Raw genomic sequence first — 20,392 nt, forward strand, 5'->3', positions numbered from 1 at the left:
AATTGACTGATGGACGGTGACTTGCAGGTGACTCTTGTCCATTAGCAATATGTTTAAGTGGTGAGGTACCATCACCAAAAGCGACATTCTGAAATCAACCCAAACGAGCGATGGAGAGGTACCAGTATCACTGCCCAGACATCCCTATGTCATCGGGCCAGTCAATTTGGCATTCCTGCATGATTTTTATGGCATGACAAATTGGTGATGGTGACTGCCCAGTTAACCATATGGCAAATGCACAGTGACTTTGCAAAAGTGAGAAAACATGACCAAATGGACATTCTGAAATCAACCCTAACGAGTGATGGAGAGGTACCAGAATCACTGCCAAGCCATCCCGAGTTCATCGGGCCAGTCAATTTGGCATTCCTGCACAAATTTTCAGTGACTTTGCAAAAGTAAGGAACATTTGCAATATGTTTTAACAGTGAGGTACCATCACCAAAAGCGACATTTGGAAATCAACCCAAACGAGCCATGGAGAGGTACCAGTATCACTGCCCAGCCATCCTGAGGTCATCGGGCCAGTCAATTTGGCATTCCTGCATGATTTTTATGGCATGACAAATTGGTGATGGTGACTGCCCAGTTAACCATATGGCAAATGCACAGTGACTTTGCAAAAGTGAGAAAACATGACCAAATGGACATTCTGAAATCAACCCAAACGAGTGATGGAGAGGTACCAGAATCACTGCCAAGCCATCCCGAGTTCATCGGGCCAGTCAATTTGGCATTCCTGCACAAATTTTCAGTGACTTTGCAAAAGTAAGGAACATTTGCAATATGTTTTAACAGTGAGGTACCATCACCAAAAGCGACATTCTGAAATCAACCCAAACGAGCCATGGAGAGGTACCAGTATCACTGCCCAGCCATCCCGAGGTCATCGGGCCAGTCAATTTGGCATTCCTGCATGATTTTTATAGCATGACAAATTGGTGATGGTGACTGCCCAGTTAACCATATGGCAACTGCACAGTGACTTTGAAAGAGTGAGAAAAATCACCAAATGGACATTCTGGAATCAACCCTAACGAGCGATGGAGAGGTACCAGAATCACTGCCAAGCCATCCCGACTTCATCGGGCCAGTCAATTTGGCATTCCTGCAAAAATTTTCAGTGACTTTGCAAAAGTAAGGAACATTTGCAATATGTTTTAACAGTGAGGTACCATCACCAAAAGCGACATTCTGAAATCAACCCAAACGAGCCATGGAGAGGTACCAGTATCACTGCCCAGCCATCCCGAGGTCATCGGGCCAGTCAATTTGGCATTCCTGCAAAAATTTTCAGTGACTTTGCAAAAGTAAGGAACATTTGCAATATGTTTTAACAGTGAGGTACCATCACCAAAAGCGACATTCTGAAATCAACCCAAAAGAGCCATGGAGAGGTACCAGTATCACTGCCCAGCCATCCCGAGGTCATCGGGCCAGTCAATTTGGCATTCCTGCGTGATTTTTATAGCATGACAAATTGGTAATGGTGACTGCCCAGTTAACCATATGGCAAATGCACAGTGACTTTGAAAGAGTGAGAAAAATCACCAAATGGACATTCTGGAATCGACCCTAACGAGTGATGGAGAGGTACCAGAATCACTGCCAAGCCATCCCGACTTCATCGGGCCAGTCAATTTGGCATTCCTGCACAAATTTTCAGTGACTTTGCAAAAGTAAGGAACATTTGCAATATGTTTTAACAGTGAGGTACCATCACCAAAAGCGACATTCTGAAATCAACCCAAACGAGCGATGGAGAGGTACCAAAATCACTGCCCAGCCATCCCTATGTCATCGGGCCAGTCAATTTGGCATTCCTGCATGATTTTTATGGCATGACAAATTGGTGATGGTGACTGCCCAGTTAACCATATGGCAAATGCACAGTGACTTTGCAAAAGTGAGAAAACATGACCAAATGGACATTCTGAAATCAACCCTAACGAGTGATGGAGAGGTACCATAATCACTGCCAAGCCATCCCGAGTTCATCGGGCCAGTCAATTTGGCATTCCTGCAAAAATTTTCAGTGACTTTGAAAAAGTAAGGAACATTTGCAATATGTTTTAACAGTGAGGTACCATCACCAAAAGCGACATTCTGAAATCAACCCAAACGAGCCATGGAGAGGTACCAGTATCACTGCCCAGCCATCCCGAGGTCATCGGGCCAGTCAATTTGGCATTCCTGCAAAAATTTTCAGTGACTTTGAAAAAGTAAGGAACATTTGCAATATGTTTTAACAGTGAGGTACCATCACCAAAAGCGACATTCTGAAATCAACCCAAACGAGCGATGGAGAGGTACCAGAATCACTGCCCAGCCATCCCGAGTTCATCGGGCCAGTCAATTTGGCATTCCTGCATGATTTTTATGGCATGACAAATTGGTGATGGTGAATGCCCAGTTAACCATATGGCAAATGCACAGTGACTTTGCAAAAGTGAGAAAACATAAACAAATGGACATGATGAAATCAACACCACGAGTGATTGAAAGGAACAACAATCACTGCCCGGCCATCCCGAGTTCATCAGGCCAGTCAATTTTGCATTTCTGAAGGATTTTTGAGCATGTCAAATTTCTTATGACATTTGGCCCCCACAAAACATATGCCTTATGCACAAGCAAAAAAAAACAAAAACATTATAATAATAAAATATGACTAAAGTATGTTGATACAGTTCTTATACGTGTGTAACTGACACAAAATTCGAAAAAAATTTGAAAAACGGTCCAGAAAGCACTTTTTTAGGGGTGTGTGAAGTTTTTTATGAAATTTAATAATTTTTGACTTTTGACTTCTGACTTCCTATGAAATCATATTGCAGATGGACAAAACACATGCAATATGCGCAAGTAAAAAAAAAAAAAAATTATGATAATAAAATATGACTAAAGTATGTTGATACAGTTCTTATACGTGTGTAACTGACACAAAATGCGAAAAAAATTCGAAAAACGGTCCAGAAAGCACTTTTTTAGGGGTGTGTGAAGTTTTTTATGAAATTTAAGAATTTTTGACTTTTGACTTCTGACTTCCTATGAAATCATATTGCAAATGGACAAAACATATGCAATATGCGCAAGTAAAAAAATTAAAAAAATTATGTTAATAAAATTGGACAAAAGTATTTTCATACAGTTCTTATACATGTGTAATTGTCAAAAAAGCGAAAGAATTTCGAAAAACGGTCCAGAAAGCACTTTTTTAAGGGGTGATACGTTTTTTTCAAAAAATTCGTTTTTTCAAAATTTGGCTTTTGGATGTTGACTTGGAGTCCAATACCAATATGAAAAACCATGGTGGAGTGCAATCGCCACCTGTTGGATTTTTGAAGTGTTACAACTGGCAATACCCATATGGCAATAGCAGTAAACTTTGCATGAATCAACGCCGCTTTGGGTGGTATTGGCCAATGTGTGCATGGTTTGGCCTATGCCAATAACTTGCCATTCATTTTTGTCCACTACGGGGTGAAATCCCTTACTTCTGTTAAGACGTGCTTTAAGTGGTCCGTTTCCGCCCAGGGAGCTTTTGATCTTCTTAAGAATCGTTTTACATCCGCACCTATTCTTGTTACACCTGACATCTCTAGTCAGTTTGTTGTTGAGGTTGACGCGTCAGAGGTGGGCGTGGGAGCCATTCTTTCTCAGCGCTCTCTCTCTGACGGCAAGGTCCATCCTTGCGCGTTTTTCTCTCATCGCTTATCGCCGTCAGAACGTAACTATGATGTTGGTAATCGCGAACTGCTCGCCATCCGCTTAGCCCTAGGCGAATGGCGACAGTGGTTGGAGGGGGCGACCGTTCCTTTTGTCGTTTGGACTGACCATAGGAACCTTGAGTACATCCGTTCAGCCAAACGACTTAATGCGCGTCAGGCTCGTTGGGCTCTGTTTTTCGCTCGTTTCGAGTTTGTTATTTCTTATCGTCCGGGCTCAAAAACACCAAACCTGATGCTTTATCTCATCTCTTCAGTTCTTCTGAGGTCTCCACCGACCCCGATGGGATTCTCCCTGAGGGGCGTGTTGTCGGGTTGACTGTCTGGGGAATTGAGAGGCAGGTAAAGCAAGCACTCGCTCACACTCCGTCGCCGCGAGCTTGTCCTAGGAACCTTCTGTTCGTTCCCGTTCCTTCTCGTCCGGCCGTTCTTCAGTGGGCCCACTCTGCCAAGTTAGCCGGCCACCCCGGCGTTCGGGTACGCTCGCTTCCATTCGCCAGCGTTTCTGGTGGCCCACTCGGGAACGTGACGCGCGTCGATTTGTCGCCGCTTGTTCGGTCTGCGCGCAGACTAAATCTGGGAACTCTCCTCCTGCCGGCCGCCTCAGACCGCTTCCCATTCCCTCTCGACCGTGGTCTCACATCGCTTTAGATTTTATCACCGGACTGCCTTCATCAGCGGGGAAGACAGTTATTCTTACGGTTGTCGATAGATTCTCTAAGGCGGCTCATTTCATTATCGAGAATGTTTTCCGAATTCATGGCCTTCCGTCTGACGTCGTTTCCGACAGAGGTCCGCAGTTCACGTCTCAATTTTGGAGGGAGTTTTGCCGTTTGATTGGGGCTTCCGTCAGTCTCTCGTCCGGCTTTCATCCCCAGTCTAACGGTCAAGCCGAACGGGCCAATCAGACTGTTGGTCGCATTTTACGCAGTCTTTCTTTTCGTAACCCTGCGTCTTGGTCAGAACAGCTCCCCTGGGCAGAGTACGCCCACAACTCGCTTCCCTCGTCTGCTACCGGTCTATCCCCTTTTCAGAGTAGCCTCGGGTACCAGCCTCCGCTGTTCTCATCTCAGCTCGCCGAGTCCTGCGTCCCCTCCGCTCAGGCTTTTGTCCAGCGTTGCGAGCGCACCTGGAAGGGGGTCAGGTCGGCACTTTGCCGTAATAGGGGGCAGACTGTGAGGGCCGCTAATAAGCGTAGGACCAAGAGTCCTAGATATTGTTGCGGTCAGAGAGTATGGCTCTCCACTCGAACCTTCCCCTTAAGACAGCTTCTCGCAAGTTGGCCCCGCGGTTCATTGGTCCGTTCCGTATTTCTCAGGTCATTAATCCTGTCGCAGTGCGACTTATTCTCCCGCTATCTTCGTCGCGTTCACCCGGTCTTCCATGTCTCCTGTGTTAAGCCCGTTCTTCGCGCCCCCGCTCGTCCCTCCCCCCCCCATCCTTGTCGAGGGCGCACCCATCTACAGGGTTCGTAAGATTTTGGACATGCGCCCTCGGGGCCGTGGTCATCAGTACCTAGTGGATTGGGAGGGGTACGGTCCTGAGGAGAGGAGTTGGGTTCCCTCTCGGGACGTGCTGGACCGTTCGATGATCGATGATTTCCTCCGTTGCCGCCAGGTTTCCTCCTCGAGTGCGCCAGGAGGCGCTCGGTGAGTGGGGGTACTGTCATGTCTTGTTATGTCTGTTCCTGTCCTTTCTCTTCACTCTGTCTCTCTCTGCTGGTCTTTTTAGGTTACCTTCTCTGTCTCTCATTCTTCAGCTGTTCTACATCTCCCCTAACTAGCTCATTCACTCTTTCACACCTGTTCTCTCTTCCCCTCTGATTAGGTCTCTATTTCTCTCTCTGTTCCTGCTACTTTCAGTGTCTGATTCTTGTTTGTGTTTTTGATGCCAGAAGCAAGCTGTCGTCTCGTTTGCTTCCACCTTGTCCTATCCTGTCGGAGTCTGCCTGGCAGGTGCATCCTGCACTATACTACGTTCTTTTTGTTCCATTGTCAACGTTGGAAGAGGATTTATGCCATTCCTGTTTTTCATTAAAGAACTCTGTTTTCTGTTAAAACTGCTTTTGGGTCTTCACTCAAGTACATAACACCTCACTATCATCCCCAGTAGAAAACCCCATCTCTACATCCTGTTAATCCTCACTACCATCCCCAGTAGAAAACCCCATCTCTACAACCTGTTAATCCTCACTATCATCCCCAGTAGAAAACCCCATCTCTACATCCTGTTAATCCTCACTATCATCCCCAGTAGAAAACCCCATCTCTATAACCTGTTAATCCTCACTATCATCCCCATCTCTACAAACTGTTTATCCTCACTATCATCCCCAGTAGAAAACCCCATCTCTACATCCTGTTAATCCTCACTATCATCCCCAGTAGAAAACCCCATCTCTACATCCTGTTTATCCTCACTATCATCCCCAGTAGAAAACCCCATCTCTACAACCTGTTAATCCTCACTATCATCCCCAGTAGAAAACCCCATCTCTACAACCTATTAATCCTCACTATCATCCCCATCTCTACAACCTGTTAATCCTCACTATCATCCCCAGTAGAAAACCCCATCTCTACAACCTGTTTATCCTCACTATCATCCCCAGTAGAAAACCCCATCTCTACATCCTGTTTATCCTCACTATCATCCCCAGTAGAAAACCCCATCTCTACAACCTGTTAATCCTCACTATCATCCCCATCTCTACAACCTGTTAATCCTCACTATCATCCCCATCTCTACAACCTGTTAATCCTCACTACCATCCCCAGTAGAAAACCCCATCTCTACATCCTGTTTATCCTCACTATCATCCCCAGTAGAAAACACCATCTCTACAACCTGTTAATCTTCACTATCATCCCCAGTAGAAAACCCCATCTCTACAACCTGTTAATCCTCACTATCATCCCCAGTAGAAAACCCCATCTCTACAACCTGTTTATCCTCACTATCATCCCCAGTAGAAAACCCCATCTCTACAACCTGTTTATCCTCACTATTATCCCCAGTAGAAAACCCCATCTCTACAACCTGTTAATCCTCACTATCATCCCCAGTAGAAAACCCCATCTCTACAACCTGTTAATCCTCACTATCATCCCCATCTCTACAACCTGTTAATCCTCACTATCATCCCCAGTAGAAAACCCCATCTCTACAACCTGTTAATCCTCACTATCATCCCCAGTAGAAAACCCCATCTCTACAACCTGTTAATCCTCACTATCATCCCCATCTCTACAACCTGTTAATCCTCACTATCATCCCCAGTAGAAAACCCCATCTCTACAACCTGTTAATCCTCACTATCATCCCCAGTAGAAAACCCCATCTCTACAACCTGTTAATCCTCACTATCATCCCCATCTCTACAACCTGTTAATCCTCACTATCATCCCCAGTAGAAAACCCCATCTCTACAACCTGTTAATCCTCACTATCATCCCCAGTAGAAAACCCCATCTCTACAACCTGTTTATCCTCACTATCATCCCCAGTAGAAAACCCCATCTCTACAACCTGTTAATCCTCACTATCATCCCCAGTAGAAAACCCCATCTCTACAACCTGTTAATCCTCACTATCATCCCCATCTCTACATCCTGTTAATCCTCACTACCATCCCCATCTCTACATCCTGTTAATCCTCACTATCATCCCCATCTCTACAACCTGTTTATCCTCACTATCATCCCCAGTAGAAAACCCCATCTCTACATCCTGTTTATCCTCACTATCATCCCCAGTAGAAAACCCCATCTCTACAACCTGTTAATCCTCACTATCATCCCCAGTAGAAAACCCCATCTCTACAACCTGTTAATCCTCACTATCATCCCCAGTAGAAAACCCCATCTCTACATCCTGTTAATCCTCACTACCATCCCCAGTAGAAAACCCCATCTCTACAACCTGTTAATCCTCACTATCATCCCCAGTAGAAAACCCCATCTCTACATCCTGTTTATCCTCACTATCATCCCCAGTAGAAAACCCCATCTCTACAACCTGTTAATCCTCACTATCATCCCCAGTAGAAAACCCCATCTCTACATCCTGTTAATCCTCACTATCATCCCCATCTCTACAACCTGTTAATCCTCACTATCATCCCCAGTAGAAAACCCCATCTCTACAACCTGTTAATCCTCACTATCATCCCCAGTAGAAAACCCCATCTCTACATCCTGTTTATCCTCACTATCATCCCCAGTAGAAAACCCCATCTCTACAACCTGTTAATCCTCACTATCATCCCCAGTAGAAAACCCCATCTCTACATCCTGTTAATCCTCACTATCATCCCCATCTCTACAACCTGTTAATCCTCACTATCATCCCCAGTAGAAAACCCCATCTCTACAACCTGTTAATCCTCACTATCATCCCCAGTAGAAAACCCCATCTCTACATCCTGTTTATCCTCACTATCATCCCCAGTAGAAAACCCCATCTCTACAACCTGTTAATCCTCACTATCATCCCCAGTAGAAAACCCCATCTCTACATCCTGTTAATCCTCACTATCATCCCCATCTCTACAACCTGTTAATCCTCACTATCATCCCCAGTAGAAAACCCCATCCCTACATCCTGTTTATCCTCACTATCATCCCCAGTAGAAAACCCCATCTCTACAACCTGTTAATCCTCACTATCATCCCCAGTAGAAAACCCCATCTCTACAACCTGTTAATCCTCACTATCATCCCCATCTCTACATCCTGTTAATCCTCACTATCATCCCCATCTCTACATCCTGTTTATCCTCACTATCATCCCCAGTAGAAAACCCCATCTCTACAACCTGTTAATCCTCACTATCATCCCCATCTCTACATCCTGTTTATCCTCACTATCATCCCCATCTCTACATCCTGTTAATCCTCACTATCATCCCCATCTCTACATCCTGTTTATCCTCACTATCATCCCCAGTAGAAAACCCCATCTCTATAACCTGTTAATCCTCACTATCATCCCCAGTAGAAAACCCCATCTCTACATCCTGTTTATCCTCACTACCATCCCCAGTAGAAAACCCCATCTCTACATCCTGTTTATCCTCACTATCATCCCCATCTCTACAACCTGTTAATCCTCACTACCATCCCCAGTAGAAAACCCCATCTCTACAACCTGTTAATCGTCACTATCATCCCCAGTAGAAAACCCCATCTCTACAACCTGTTAATCCTCACAATCATCCCCATCTCTACAACCTGTTAATCGTCACTATCATCCCCAGTAGAAAACCCCATCTCTACAACCTGTTAATCGTCACTATCATCCCCAGTAGAAAACCCCATCTCTACAACCTGTTAATCCTCACTATCATCCCCAGTAGAAAACCCCATCTCTACATCCTGTTAATCGTCACTATCATCCCCAGTAGAAAACCCCATCTCTACATCCTGTTAATCGTCACTATCATCCCCAGTAGAAAACCCCATCTCTACAACCTGTTAATCCTCACAATCATCCCCATCTCTACAACCTGTTAATCGTCACTATCATCCCCAGTAGATAACCCCATCTCTACAACCTGTTAATCCTCACTATCATCCCCATCTCTACAACATGTTAATCCTCACTATCATCCCCATCTCTATAACCTGTTAATCCTCACTATCATCCCCAGTAGAAAACCCCATCTCTACATCCTGTTATTCCTCACTACCATCCCCAGTAGAAAACCCCATCTCTACAACCTGTTTATCCTCACTATCATCCCCAGTAGAAAACCCCATCTCTACAACCTGTTAATCCTCACTACCATCCCCAGTAGAAAACCCCATCTCTACAACCTGTTAATCCTCACTACCATCCCCAGTAGAAAACCCCATCTCTACAACCTGTTAATCCTCACTATCATCCCCATCTCTACAACCTGTTAATCCTCACTATCATCCCCAGTAGAAAACCCCATCTCTACATCCTGTTTATCCTCACTACCATCCCCAGTAGAAAACCCCATCTCTACAACCTGTTAATCCTCACTATCATCCCCAGTAGAAAACCCCATCTCTACATCCTGTTTATCCTCACTATCATCCCCAGTAGAAAACCCCATCTCTACAACCTGTTAATCCTCACTATCATCCCCATCTCTACATCCTGTTAATCCTCACTATCATCCCCATCTCTACATCCTGTTAATCCTCACTACCATCCCCATCTCTACATCCTGTTTATCCTCACTATCATCCCCAGTAGAAAACCCCATCTCTACAACCTGTTAATCCTCACTATCATCCCCATCTCTACAACCTGTTAATCCTCACTACCATCCCCAGTAGAAAACCCCATCTCTACATCCTGTTTATCCTCACTATCATCCCCAGTAGAAAACCCCATCTCTATAACCTGTTAATCCTCACTATCATCCCCAGTAGAAAACCCCATCTCTACAACCTGTTAATCCTCACTATCATCCCCAGTAGAAAACCCCATCTCTACATCCTGTTAATCCTCACTACCATCCCCATCTCTACAACCTGTTTATCCTCACTATCATCCCCATCTCTACATCCTGTTAATCCTCACTATCATCCCCATCTCTACATCCTGTTTATCATCACTATCATCCCCAGTAGAAAACCCCATCTCTACATCCTGTTAATCCTCACTATCATCCCCAGTAGAAAACCCCATCTCTACAACCTGTTTATCATCACTATCATCCCCATCTCTACAACCTGTTAATCCTCACTATCATCCCCATCTCTACATCCTGTTAATCGTCACTATCATCCCCAGTAGAAAACCCCATCTCTACAACCTGTTAATCCTCACTATCATCCCCAGTAGAAAACCCCATCTCTACAACCTGTTAATCCTCACTATCATCCCCAGTAGAAAACCCCATCTCTACAACCTGTTAATCCTCACTATCATCCCCATCTCTACAAACTGTTTATCCTCACTATCATCCCCAGTAGAAAACCCCATCTCTACAACCTGTTAATCCTCACTATCATCCCCAGTAGAAAACCCCATCTCTACATCCTGTTAATCCTCACTATCATCCCCAGTAGAAAACCCCATCTCTATAACCTGTTAATCCTCACTACCATCCCCATCTCTACAACCTGTTAATCCTCACTATCATCCCCATCTCTACATCCTGTTAATCGTCACTATCATCCCCAGTAGAAAACCCCATCTCTACAACCTGTTAATCCTCACTATCATCCCCAGTAGAAAACCCCATCTCTACAACCTGTTAATCCTCACTATCATCCCCATCTCTACAAACTGTTTATCCTCACTATCATCCCCAGTAGAAAACCCCATCTCTATAACCTGTTAATCCTCACTATCATCCCCAGTAGAAAACCCCATCTCTACAACCTGTTAATCCTCACTATCATCCCCAGTAGAAAACCCCATCTCTACATCCTGTTAATCCTCACTATCATCCCCATCTCTACAACCTGTTAATCCTCACTATCATCCCCATCTCTACAACCTGTTAATCCTCACTATCATCCCCAGTAGAAAACCCCATCTCTACATCCTGTTAATCCTCACTATCATCCCCAGTAGAAAACCCCATCTCTACAACCTGTTAATACTCACTATCATCCCCAGTAGAAAACCCCATCTCTACAACCTGTTAATCCTCACTATCATCCCCAGTAGAAAACCCCATCTCTATAACCTGTTAATCCTCACTATCATCCCCAGTAGAAAACCCCATCTCTACAACCTGTTAATCCTCACTATCATCCCCAGTAGAAAACCCCATCTCTACAACCTGTTAATCCTCACTATCATCCCCATCTCTACAACCTGTTAATCCTCACTATCATCCCCAGTAGAAAACCCCATCTCTACAACCTGTTAATCCTCACTATCATCCCCAGTAGAAAACCCCATCTCTACAACCTGTTAATCCTCACTATCATCCCCAGTAGAAAACCCCATCTCTACATCCTGTTAATCCTCACTATCATCCCCAGTAGAAAACCCCATCTCTACATCCTGTTAATCCTCACTATCATCCCCATCTCTACAAACTGTTTATCCTCACTATCATCCCCAGTAGAAAACCCCATCTCTACATCCTGTTTATCCTCACTATCATCCCCATCTCTACAACCTGTTTTTCCTCATCTGATTAATCATCTCTACCTTCCTCTTAGAATTAGAACCTTCATCACCTTAAATTCTTCCTCTTCCTCCACGGTACTTTGAAAACAGCTGCTTCATTTTCCATTGTTTCACTCTCCTCTTGAACTCCCATTGCATTCTCAGTGACCTCAATCGCAGTCTCACCCCGTCCTCTTTTCCCTGCTCTACCACATCTTCCCCCATAGCCACATTGCTCTCCTTTCCAATTTCTTCTTCCACATCTGCCCACCTTCTCCCTTCCCCTGAACCCTTAGCTTGTTCATCCCTTCTCAGTGGTGCTTTAGCTGCACCAGAGCTAGAGCTCCTTCATGTAAAGGTTTTCCTTTAGGCGAGAAGGATCGGAGGACCAATATGCGGCATTGTAAGTGACCACGGTTCTTTTAATAAGAAATACTCAACATGAACACAACTGAATAAAAAACAATAAACATGGAACAAACAAAAACCAAAAAAGTACCCTGTGGTGAAAAACACAGACACGGAAACATAGAAATCCCAAAATAATAGAAAAACAAACAGACTGCCCACCCCAACTCACACCCTGACCATACTAAATAATGACAAAACAAAGGAAATAAAGGTCAGAACGTGACACTTCCGGGCTCTGCATGCTCCTTCTCTGAACAATTACGCACCAAATGCCCCTCTCTTCCACTCCCAAAGCATTTCATTGATTCAGTAGAAGCATAGAACATAATCAAACCCATCAATCTTGAAACTGAATGCTAAATTCAGTTTGTCAGTATCCTTCATGAAAATCATGTGCACTTGTCTCCTATGAGACACGACATGTTTCAGCAAAGGAGATTTGCATCCCAAAATAACCTTCTATATTGTAGAAACAAGTTGTCCCTGATGAGATAACTCTCACTCCAATACCTAATCTCCAACAAATGGTGGTATGTTAGAAAGTAGAAAGTAGAACTTTCTTCAGAGGAAACATCGACATCTGTGTCTCCCGCAACACAACTCCACTCCCAACTATCGTATTCACCTTTTCAATGGAATCTAAGAATATTACGACAGCGCTATTCGTCCTTGAGGCTGATTTGATGCTATCACACCCAATGATAGCGCCCACTGCTGAGCTACATTCTTCCACGGAATACCCTGCCTCAGTGGGAATCTTCACCCGCTGAATAAGTTTTTCAAACTCCAAACCTGGCCATTAAAACCAGCCCCTCCCACTGGTTGCACCCTCAATGATCCCACCACCCCTTTACGTGTGAGTGAGACAAATATAACCTAAAACAACTCAACTACTCCCTCCCTCTCTCTCTTTCTCTCTCTCCCACTCCTGCTTCTGACTCACTCTCTGCACTCCAATGAGAAAGAGAGACATGTACTAGTCTGTGGCGACCTAAATGCCAGAACCGGACAAGAACCTGACACCCTCAGCACTCAGGGGGACAAACACCTGCCTGAAGGTGACAGCATTCCCTCCCACATATGCCCCCCTAGGCACAACTACATTCCCTCCCACATATGCCCCCCTAGGCACAACTACATGCCCTCCCCCATATGCCCCCCTAGGCACAACTACATTCCCTCCCACATATGCCCCCCTAGGCACAACTACATTCCCTCCCACATATGCCCCCCTAGGCACAACTACATTCCCTCCCACATATGCCCCCTAGGCACAACTACATGCCCTCCCCCATATGCCCCCTGGCACAACTACATTCCCTCCCACATATGCCCCCCTAGGCACAACTACATTCCCTCCCACATATGCCCCCCTAGGCACAACTACATGCCTTCCCCCATATGCCCCCCTAGGCACAACTACATTCCCTCCCACATATGCCCCCTAGGCACAACTACATTCCCTCCCACATATGACCCCTAGGCACAACTACATTCCCTCCCACATATGCCCCCCTAGGCACAACTACATTCCCTCCCACATATGCCCCCCTAGGCACAACTACATTCCCTCCCCCATATGCCCCCCTAGGCACAACTACATTCCCTCCCCCATATGACCCCTAGGCACAACTACATTCCCTCCCACATATGCCCCCCTAGGCACAACTACATTCCCTCCCACATATGCCCCCCTAGGCACAACTACATTCCCTCCCACATATGCCCCCCTAGGCACAACTACATTCCCTCCCACATATGCCCCCCTAGGCACAACTACATTCCCTCCCACATATGACCCCTAGGCACAACTACATTCCCTCCCACATATGCCCCCCTAGGCACAACTATATGCCCTCCCCCATATGCCCCCCTAGGCACATCTACATTCCCTCCCACATATGCCCCCCTAGGCACAACTACCTCCCCCATATGCCCCCCTAGGCACAACTACATGCCCTCCCCCATATGCCCCCCTAGGCACATCTACATTCCCTCCCACATATGCCCCCCTAGGCACAACTACATTCCCTCCCCCATATGCCCCCTTAGGCACAACTACATTCCCTCCCCCATATGCCCCTCTAGGCACAACTATGACAACATAACCAACAAAAACGGGTCACAAATCTTGCAGCTCTGTCGGACGCTGGGTATGTAAATACTCAATGGTAGGCTTCGAGGGGACTCCTATGGTAGGTACACCTATAGCTCATCTCTTGGCAGTAGTACGGTAGACTACTGACACCCCTATGTAGCCCACTGACACCCCTATCAGACCACAGCAAAATCACAGTCTACTTGAACAGAGCAATACTCAATCAAGAGGCATCAAAGCCAAAGGAACTGAGTAACATTAAGGAATGCTATAGATGGAAGGAATGCGGTTTGGAAACCTACCAAAAAACTATTCTGGAACAACAAATTCAATCCCTTTTAGACAATTCCTGGGTAAAACGTTCCACTGTAATAGTGAAGGTGTAAACTTGGCAGTAGAAAATCTCAACAATATATTTGACCTCTCAGCTTCCCTATAAAATCTATCAAACCTAACCGATCGCTGCAGCAGTACATAATCTATTGGTAAATAGCCCACCCATTTTCTCCTACCTCATCCCCACAGTTTTTATTTATTTACTTTTCTGCTCTTTTGCACACCAATATCTCTACCTGTACATGATCATTTATCAATCCAGTGTTAATCTGCAATATTGTAATTATTCGCCTACCTCCTCATGCCTTTTGCACACATTGTATATAGACTCCCCTTTTTTTCTACTGTGTTATTGACTTGTTAATTGTTTACTCCATGTGTAACTCTGTGTTGTCTGTTCACACTGCTATGCTTTATCTTGGCCAGGTCGCAGTTGTAAATGAGAACTTGTTCTCAACTAGCCTACCTGGTTAAATAAAGGTGAAATAAAAATAAAATAAATAAAAATCAAAAAATTTGAGAAACCTGTCCAACCACAAACATAGAGACCCAGAAAACATGAGTCTACGCCTTGATGAATGCCTTCACTATGGTGAATCACTAAAACAATACAACACGTCAGAAATCAATGTAACTGAACAATCCACTCTGACCAATTCTGGGAACATTGGAAAACACTAAACAAACAACACCACAAAGAATTATCTATCCAAAATGGAGATGTATGGGTAAACCACTTCTCCAATCTCCACAAACAACAAGTGTGCGGTTAAAATAGGCAAAAAACACACATATTTCTTCGCACAGGGCCGTGGGGTGAGACAGGGATGCAGCTTAAGCCCCACCTTCTTCAACATATATATCAACGAATTGGCGCGGATGCTAGAAAAGTCTGCAGCACCCGGCCTCACCCTACTAGAGTCTGAAGTCAAATGTCTACTGTTTGCTGATGATCTGGTGCTTCTGTCATCAACCAAGGAGGGCCTACAGCAGCACCTAGATATTCTGCACAGATTCTGCCAGACCTGGGCCCAGACAATAAATCTCAGTAAGACCAAAATAATGGTGTTTCAAAATAGGTCCAGTCACCAGGACCACAAAAACAAATTCCATCTAGACACCGTTGCCCTAGAGCCCACAAAAAACTATACATACCTTGGCCTAAACATCAGCGCAACAGGTAACTTCCACAAAGCTGTGAACGATCTGAGAGACAAGGCAAGAAGGGCATTCTATGCCATCAAAAGGAACATAAAAATCAACATACCAATTAGGATCTGGCTAAAAATAATTGAATAAGTTATAGAACCCATTGCCCTTTGTGAGGTCTGGGGTCCGCTCACCAACCAAGAATTCACAAAATGGGACAAACACCAATTGAGACTCTGCATGCAGAATTCTGCAAAAATATCCTCAGTGTACAACGTAGAACACCAAATAATGCATGCAGAGCAGAATTAGGCCGATACCCGCTAATTATCAAAATCTAGGTAAGAGCCGTTAAATTCAACAACAACCTAAAAGGAAGCGATTCCCAAACCTTCCATAACAAAGCCATCACCTACAGAGAGGTGAACCTGGAGAAGAGTCCCCTAACCAAGCTGGTCCTGGGGCTCTGTTCACAAACACAATTCACAGAGCCCCGGACAGCAACACAATTAGACCCAACCAAATCAATTATACCTAACCAAATCATGAGAAAACAAAAAGATAATTACTTGACACATTGGAAAGAATTAACAAAAAAAACAGAGCAAACTAGAATGCTATTTGGTCCTAAGCAGAGAGTACACAGTGGCAGAATACCTGACCACTGTGACTGACCCAAAGTTAAGGAAAGCTCTGACTATGTACAGAATCAGTGAGCATAGCTTTGCTATTGAGAAAGGGCGCCATAGGCAGACCTGGCTCTCACGAAAAGACAGGCTATGTGCACACTGCCCACAAATTGAGGTGGAAACTGAGCTGCACTTCCTAACCTCCTGCTCAATGTATGACTATATTAGAGACACATATTTCCCTCAGATTACACAGATCCACAAAGAATTTGAAAACAAATCCAATTTTGCTAAACTCCAATATCTACTGGGTGAAATATCACAATGTGCCATCACCGCAGCAAGATTTGTGACCTGTTGCCACAAGAAAAGGTAAACCAGTGAAGAACAAACACCATTGTAAATACAACTCATATTTATGTTTATTTATTTTCCCTTTTGTACTTTAACCATTTGTACATCGTTACAACCCTGTATATATACATAATATGACATTTGTAATGTCTTTATTCTTTTGAAAATTCTGTATGTTTAAACTTCTTATGGCTGCAGGGGCAGTATTGAGTAGCTTGGATGAATGGTGCACAGAGGTGCCCAGAGTAAATGGCCTGCTCCTCAGTCCCAGTTGCTAATACATGCATATATTACTAGTATTGGATAGAAAACACTCTGAAGTTTCTAAAACTGTTTGAATGATGTCTGTGAGTATAACATAACTAATTTAGCAGGCAAAATTCTGAGAAGAAATCCAAACAGGAAGTGGGAAATCTGAGGTTGGTCGATTTTCAACCCAGCCCCTATTGAATACACAGTGGGATATCGGTTATGTTGCACTTCCTAAGGCTTCCACTAGATGTCAACCGTCTTTAGAAACTTGAATGAGGCTTCTACTGTGATGTGGGGCAGGATGTGAGCTCTTTGAGTCAGTGGTCTGGCAGAGAGCCAGGTCATGGCCATGCACATTTCACATGATAGCGACCTGCGTTCCATGGCTTTTCTACAGACAATGGAATTCTCCAGTTAGAATGTTATTAATGATCTATGATAAAAACATCCTAAAGATTGATTCTATACTTAGTTTGAAATGTTTCTACAACCTGTAATATTACTTTTTAAAATTTTCATCCGACGTTCTGCTGGACCTGCACGAGCGTTTGGATTTGTGTACCTGACGCCCTAACAAAAGTAAATACTGGACATTATCGAACAAATCAAACATTTATTGTGGAACTAGGATTCCTGGGAGTGCATTCTGATGAAGTTCATCAAAGGTAAGTGAATATTGATAAGGTTATTTCTCATTTCTGTTGACTCCAACATGGCGGATAAATGTATTTGTCTTCTGAGCACCGTTCTCAGATTATTTCATGGTTTGCTTTTCCGTAAAGTTATTTTGAAATCTGACACAGCGGTTGCATTAAGAAGAAGTATAGCTATAATTCCACGTGTAACACTTGTATTTTCATCAACATTTATGATGAGTATTTCTGTAAATTGATGTGGCTTTCTGGAAAATCATTGGATGTTTTTGGTACTACTGAATGTATTGCGCCAATGTAAACTCAGATTCTTTTAATATAAATATGAACCTTATCAAACAAAACATACATGTATTGTGTAACATGAAGTCCTATGAGTATCATCTGATGATGATCATCAAAGGTTAGTGATTCATTTTATCTGTATTTGTGCCTTTTGTGAGTCCTATCTTTGGCTGGAAAAATGGCTGTGTTTTACTGTGGCTTGGTGGTGACTGTAAAGCCTATATGAAATCGGACACTGTGGTGGGATTAACAACAAGATTACATTTAAAACGTTATAAGATACATGTATGTTTGAGGAATTTTAATTATGAGATTTCTGTTGTTTTGAATTTCACTGGCTGCTGTCACATCAATCCCGTTAACGGAATTGCAGCTCTAAGAAGTTTTAATGTTTACTGTGAATTATGATTGTTTATTTCACTTGTGTATATTATCTACCTCACTTGGTTTGGCAATGTCAACATGTGTTTCCCATGCCAATAAAGCCCCTTGAATTGAATTGAATTGAGAGATGGGGAGGAGAGAGAAGGAGAGTGATTGAGATTGTGAGAGATTGATTGTGTGCGTGTGAGAGAGAGAGAGATAAATTGTGATCGTGAGAGTAAAACAGTGGGTGTGACAGAAAGCGAGAGACAGAGAGAGAGAGAGAGAAAGAGAGAGAGAGAGAGAGAAGGAAAGAGAGTTAAGCGAAACAGAGAGAGACAGAGAGAGAGAGAGAGAAAGAGAAAGAGAAATAGATAAAGAGTGTGAGAACAGGATAAACACATTGTAAGGTTTGTCCAGGTGCTCAGCTCCTTACCTGGATCCATCTGGCAGCTTTCTATCGAAGGAGGTGGATCGTGGGATAGCAGTCTGTCCCTGCTGAAGGACCTGCTGTCCCATCCTGTCTCTGCCTGCCCGGTCGGGGTGTCTCTGGGTGGGGGAGCACCGGGTGTTGGGATTGGACGGCTGACCTCCTGACGTGGGTACCCTGTGCCACGTGGTGTTTCGTCTAAATGGGGTCTTGTACTCACATGGCGTCCCCTCACTGTCCAATTTATACTCTACCATTGGGATACGGTACAGCTCAGAACATCCCCTAGAGAGAGAGAGAGAGAAAGAGAGAGAGAGAGAGAGAGAAAGAGAAAGAGAAATAGATAAAGAGTGTGAGAGAGAGAGAGGGAGAGAGAGAGACTCAGGGACGGGGAGTGAAACAAGGCTGCCCAATAAGTCCAACACTATTTAACATCTACATTGATGAATTGGCAAAAACATTAGAAGAATCGGCAGCACCTGGTATCATCCTACACATCATTGAAATCAAGTGTGTGCTGTACGCAGATGACCTGGTGCTGCTGTCTCCCACTAAAGAGGGGTTACAGCAGCACCTAGATCGTCTCCACAGGTTCTGTCAGACCTGGGCTCTGACCGTTAACCCTAAAAAATATATATATATAATGATATTCCAAAAAAAAGGTCCGGAAATAATAAACAAATATAAATTCTATTTGGACACAGTTCTATTAGAACACACCAAAAACGACACATATCTAGGACTACACATCAGCAACACAGGTCACTTTCACATGGCTGTGAATGAGCTGAGAGACAAAGCAAGAAGAGCATTCTATGCCATTATAAGGAACATCAAAATCAAAATTCCAATTAGAATCTGTCTCAAAAATGTTCAATCAGTTATAGAACCAATTGCTCTATATGGCAGTGAAATACGGGATCCAGTCTCTAATAATGAATTTACCAAATGGAACAAACATCTAATTGAAATACTGCATGCAGAGTTTTGCAAGACTGTATTGCAAGTGCAAAGAAAAACTCCAAATAACACATGTAGAGCAGAATTGGGCCAATAACCCCTACTCATTCAAATAGAAAAAAGAGCCATCAAATTTTACAACCATCTAAAAACAAGTGACCCCAAAACATTCCATCACACAGCTCTACAATGTCAAGAGATGAAAAAAGAGTCCACTCAGCCAGCTGGTTCTGAGGCTCAGTTCACCAACCCAAACCAACCCCATAGAGCCTCAGGACAGCACTCAGAAAATCTGACCCAACTAAATCATCACAAAACAAAAATAAAAATATATAATCTTTTAGAAAGACACCACAAAAAATCTAAGTAAACTTCAATTCTATTTGTCTCTAAACAGACAGTACATGGTGGCAGACTATCTGACCACTGTGACTGATAGAAAACTGAGGAAAACATTGACTAGGTACAGACTCAGTGAGCACAGGCTGGCTATAGAGAACAGTCGTCACAGACAAACCTGGCTGCCCAGAGAGGACAGGCTGTGCTCACTCTGCTCCAGGGGAGAGTTAGAGACAGAGCTGCATTTCCTATTACACTGTGACAAATACTCAAACCTAAGAGAATATTTCTTTTCCAAA

General features: G+C 43.9%; 1 protein-coding gene across 2 annotated transcripts in view; it reads right to left on the reverse strand.

The window, feature by feature from the left end:
• Positions 1-20,392, reverse strand: part of LOC135505296 (signal-induced proliferation-associated 1-like protein 2) — a 492,209-nt gene that overhangs the window by 201,033 nt on the left and 270,784 nt on the right. For both annotated transcript variants that reach the window (XM_064924540.1, XM_064924538.1), the window contains one exon: positions 18,801-19,079. In XM_064924540.1, coding sequence (XP_064780612.1) covers positions 18,801-19,079 — 279 coding nt within the window. The remainder of the gene's footprint in view (positions 1-18,800; positions 19,080-20,392) is intronic.

The sequence above is a fragment of the Oncorhynchus masou genome, chromosome 18 (assembly GCF_036934945.1).
Source record: "Oncorhynchus masou masou isolate Uvic2021 chromosome 18, UVic_Omas_1.1, whole genome shotgun sequence".
In the NCBI taxonomy this organism is placed as follows: Eukaryota; Metazoa; Chordata; class Actinopteri; order Salmoniformes; family Salmonidae; genus Oncorhynchus; species Oncorhynchus masou.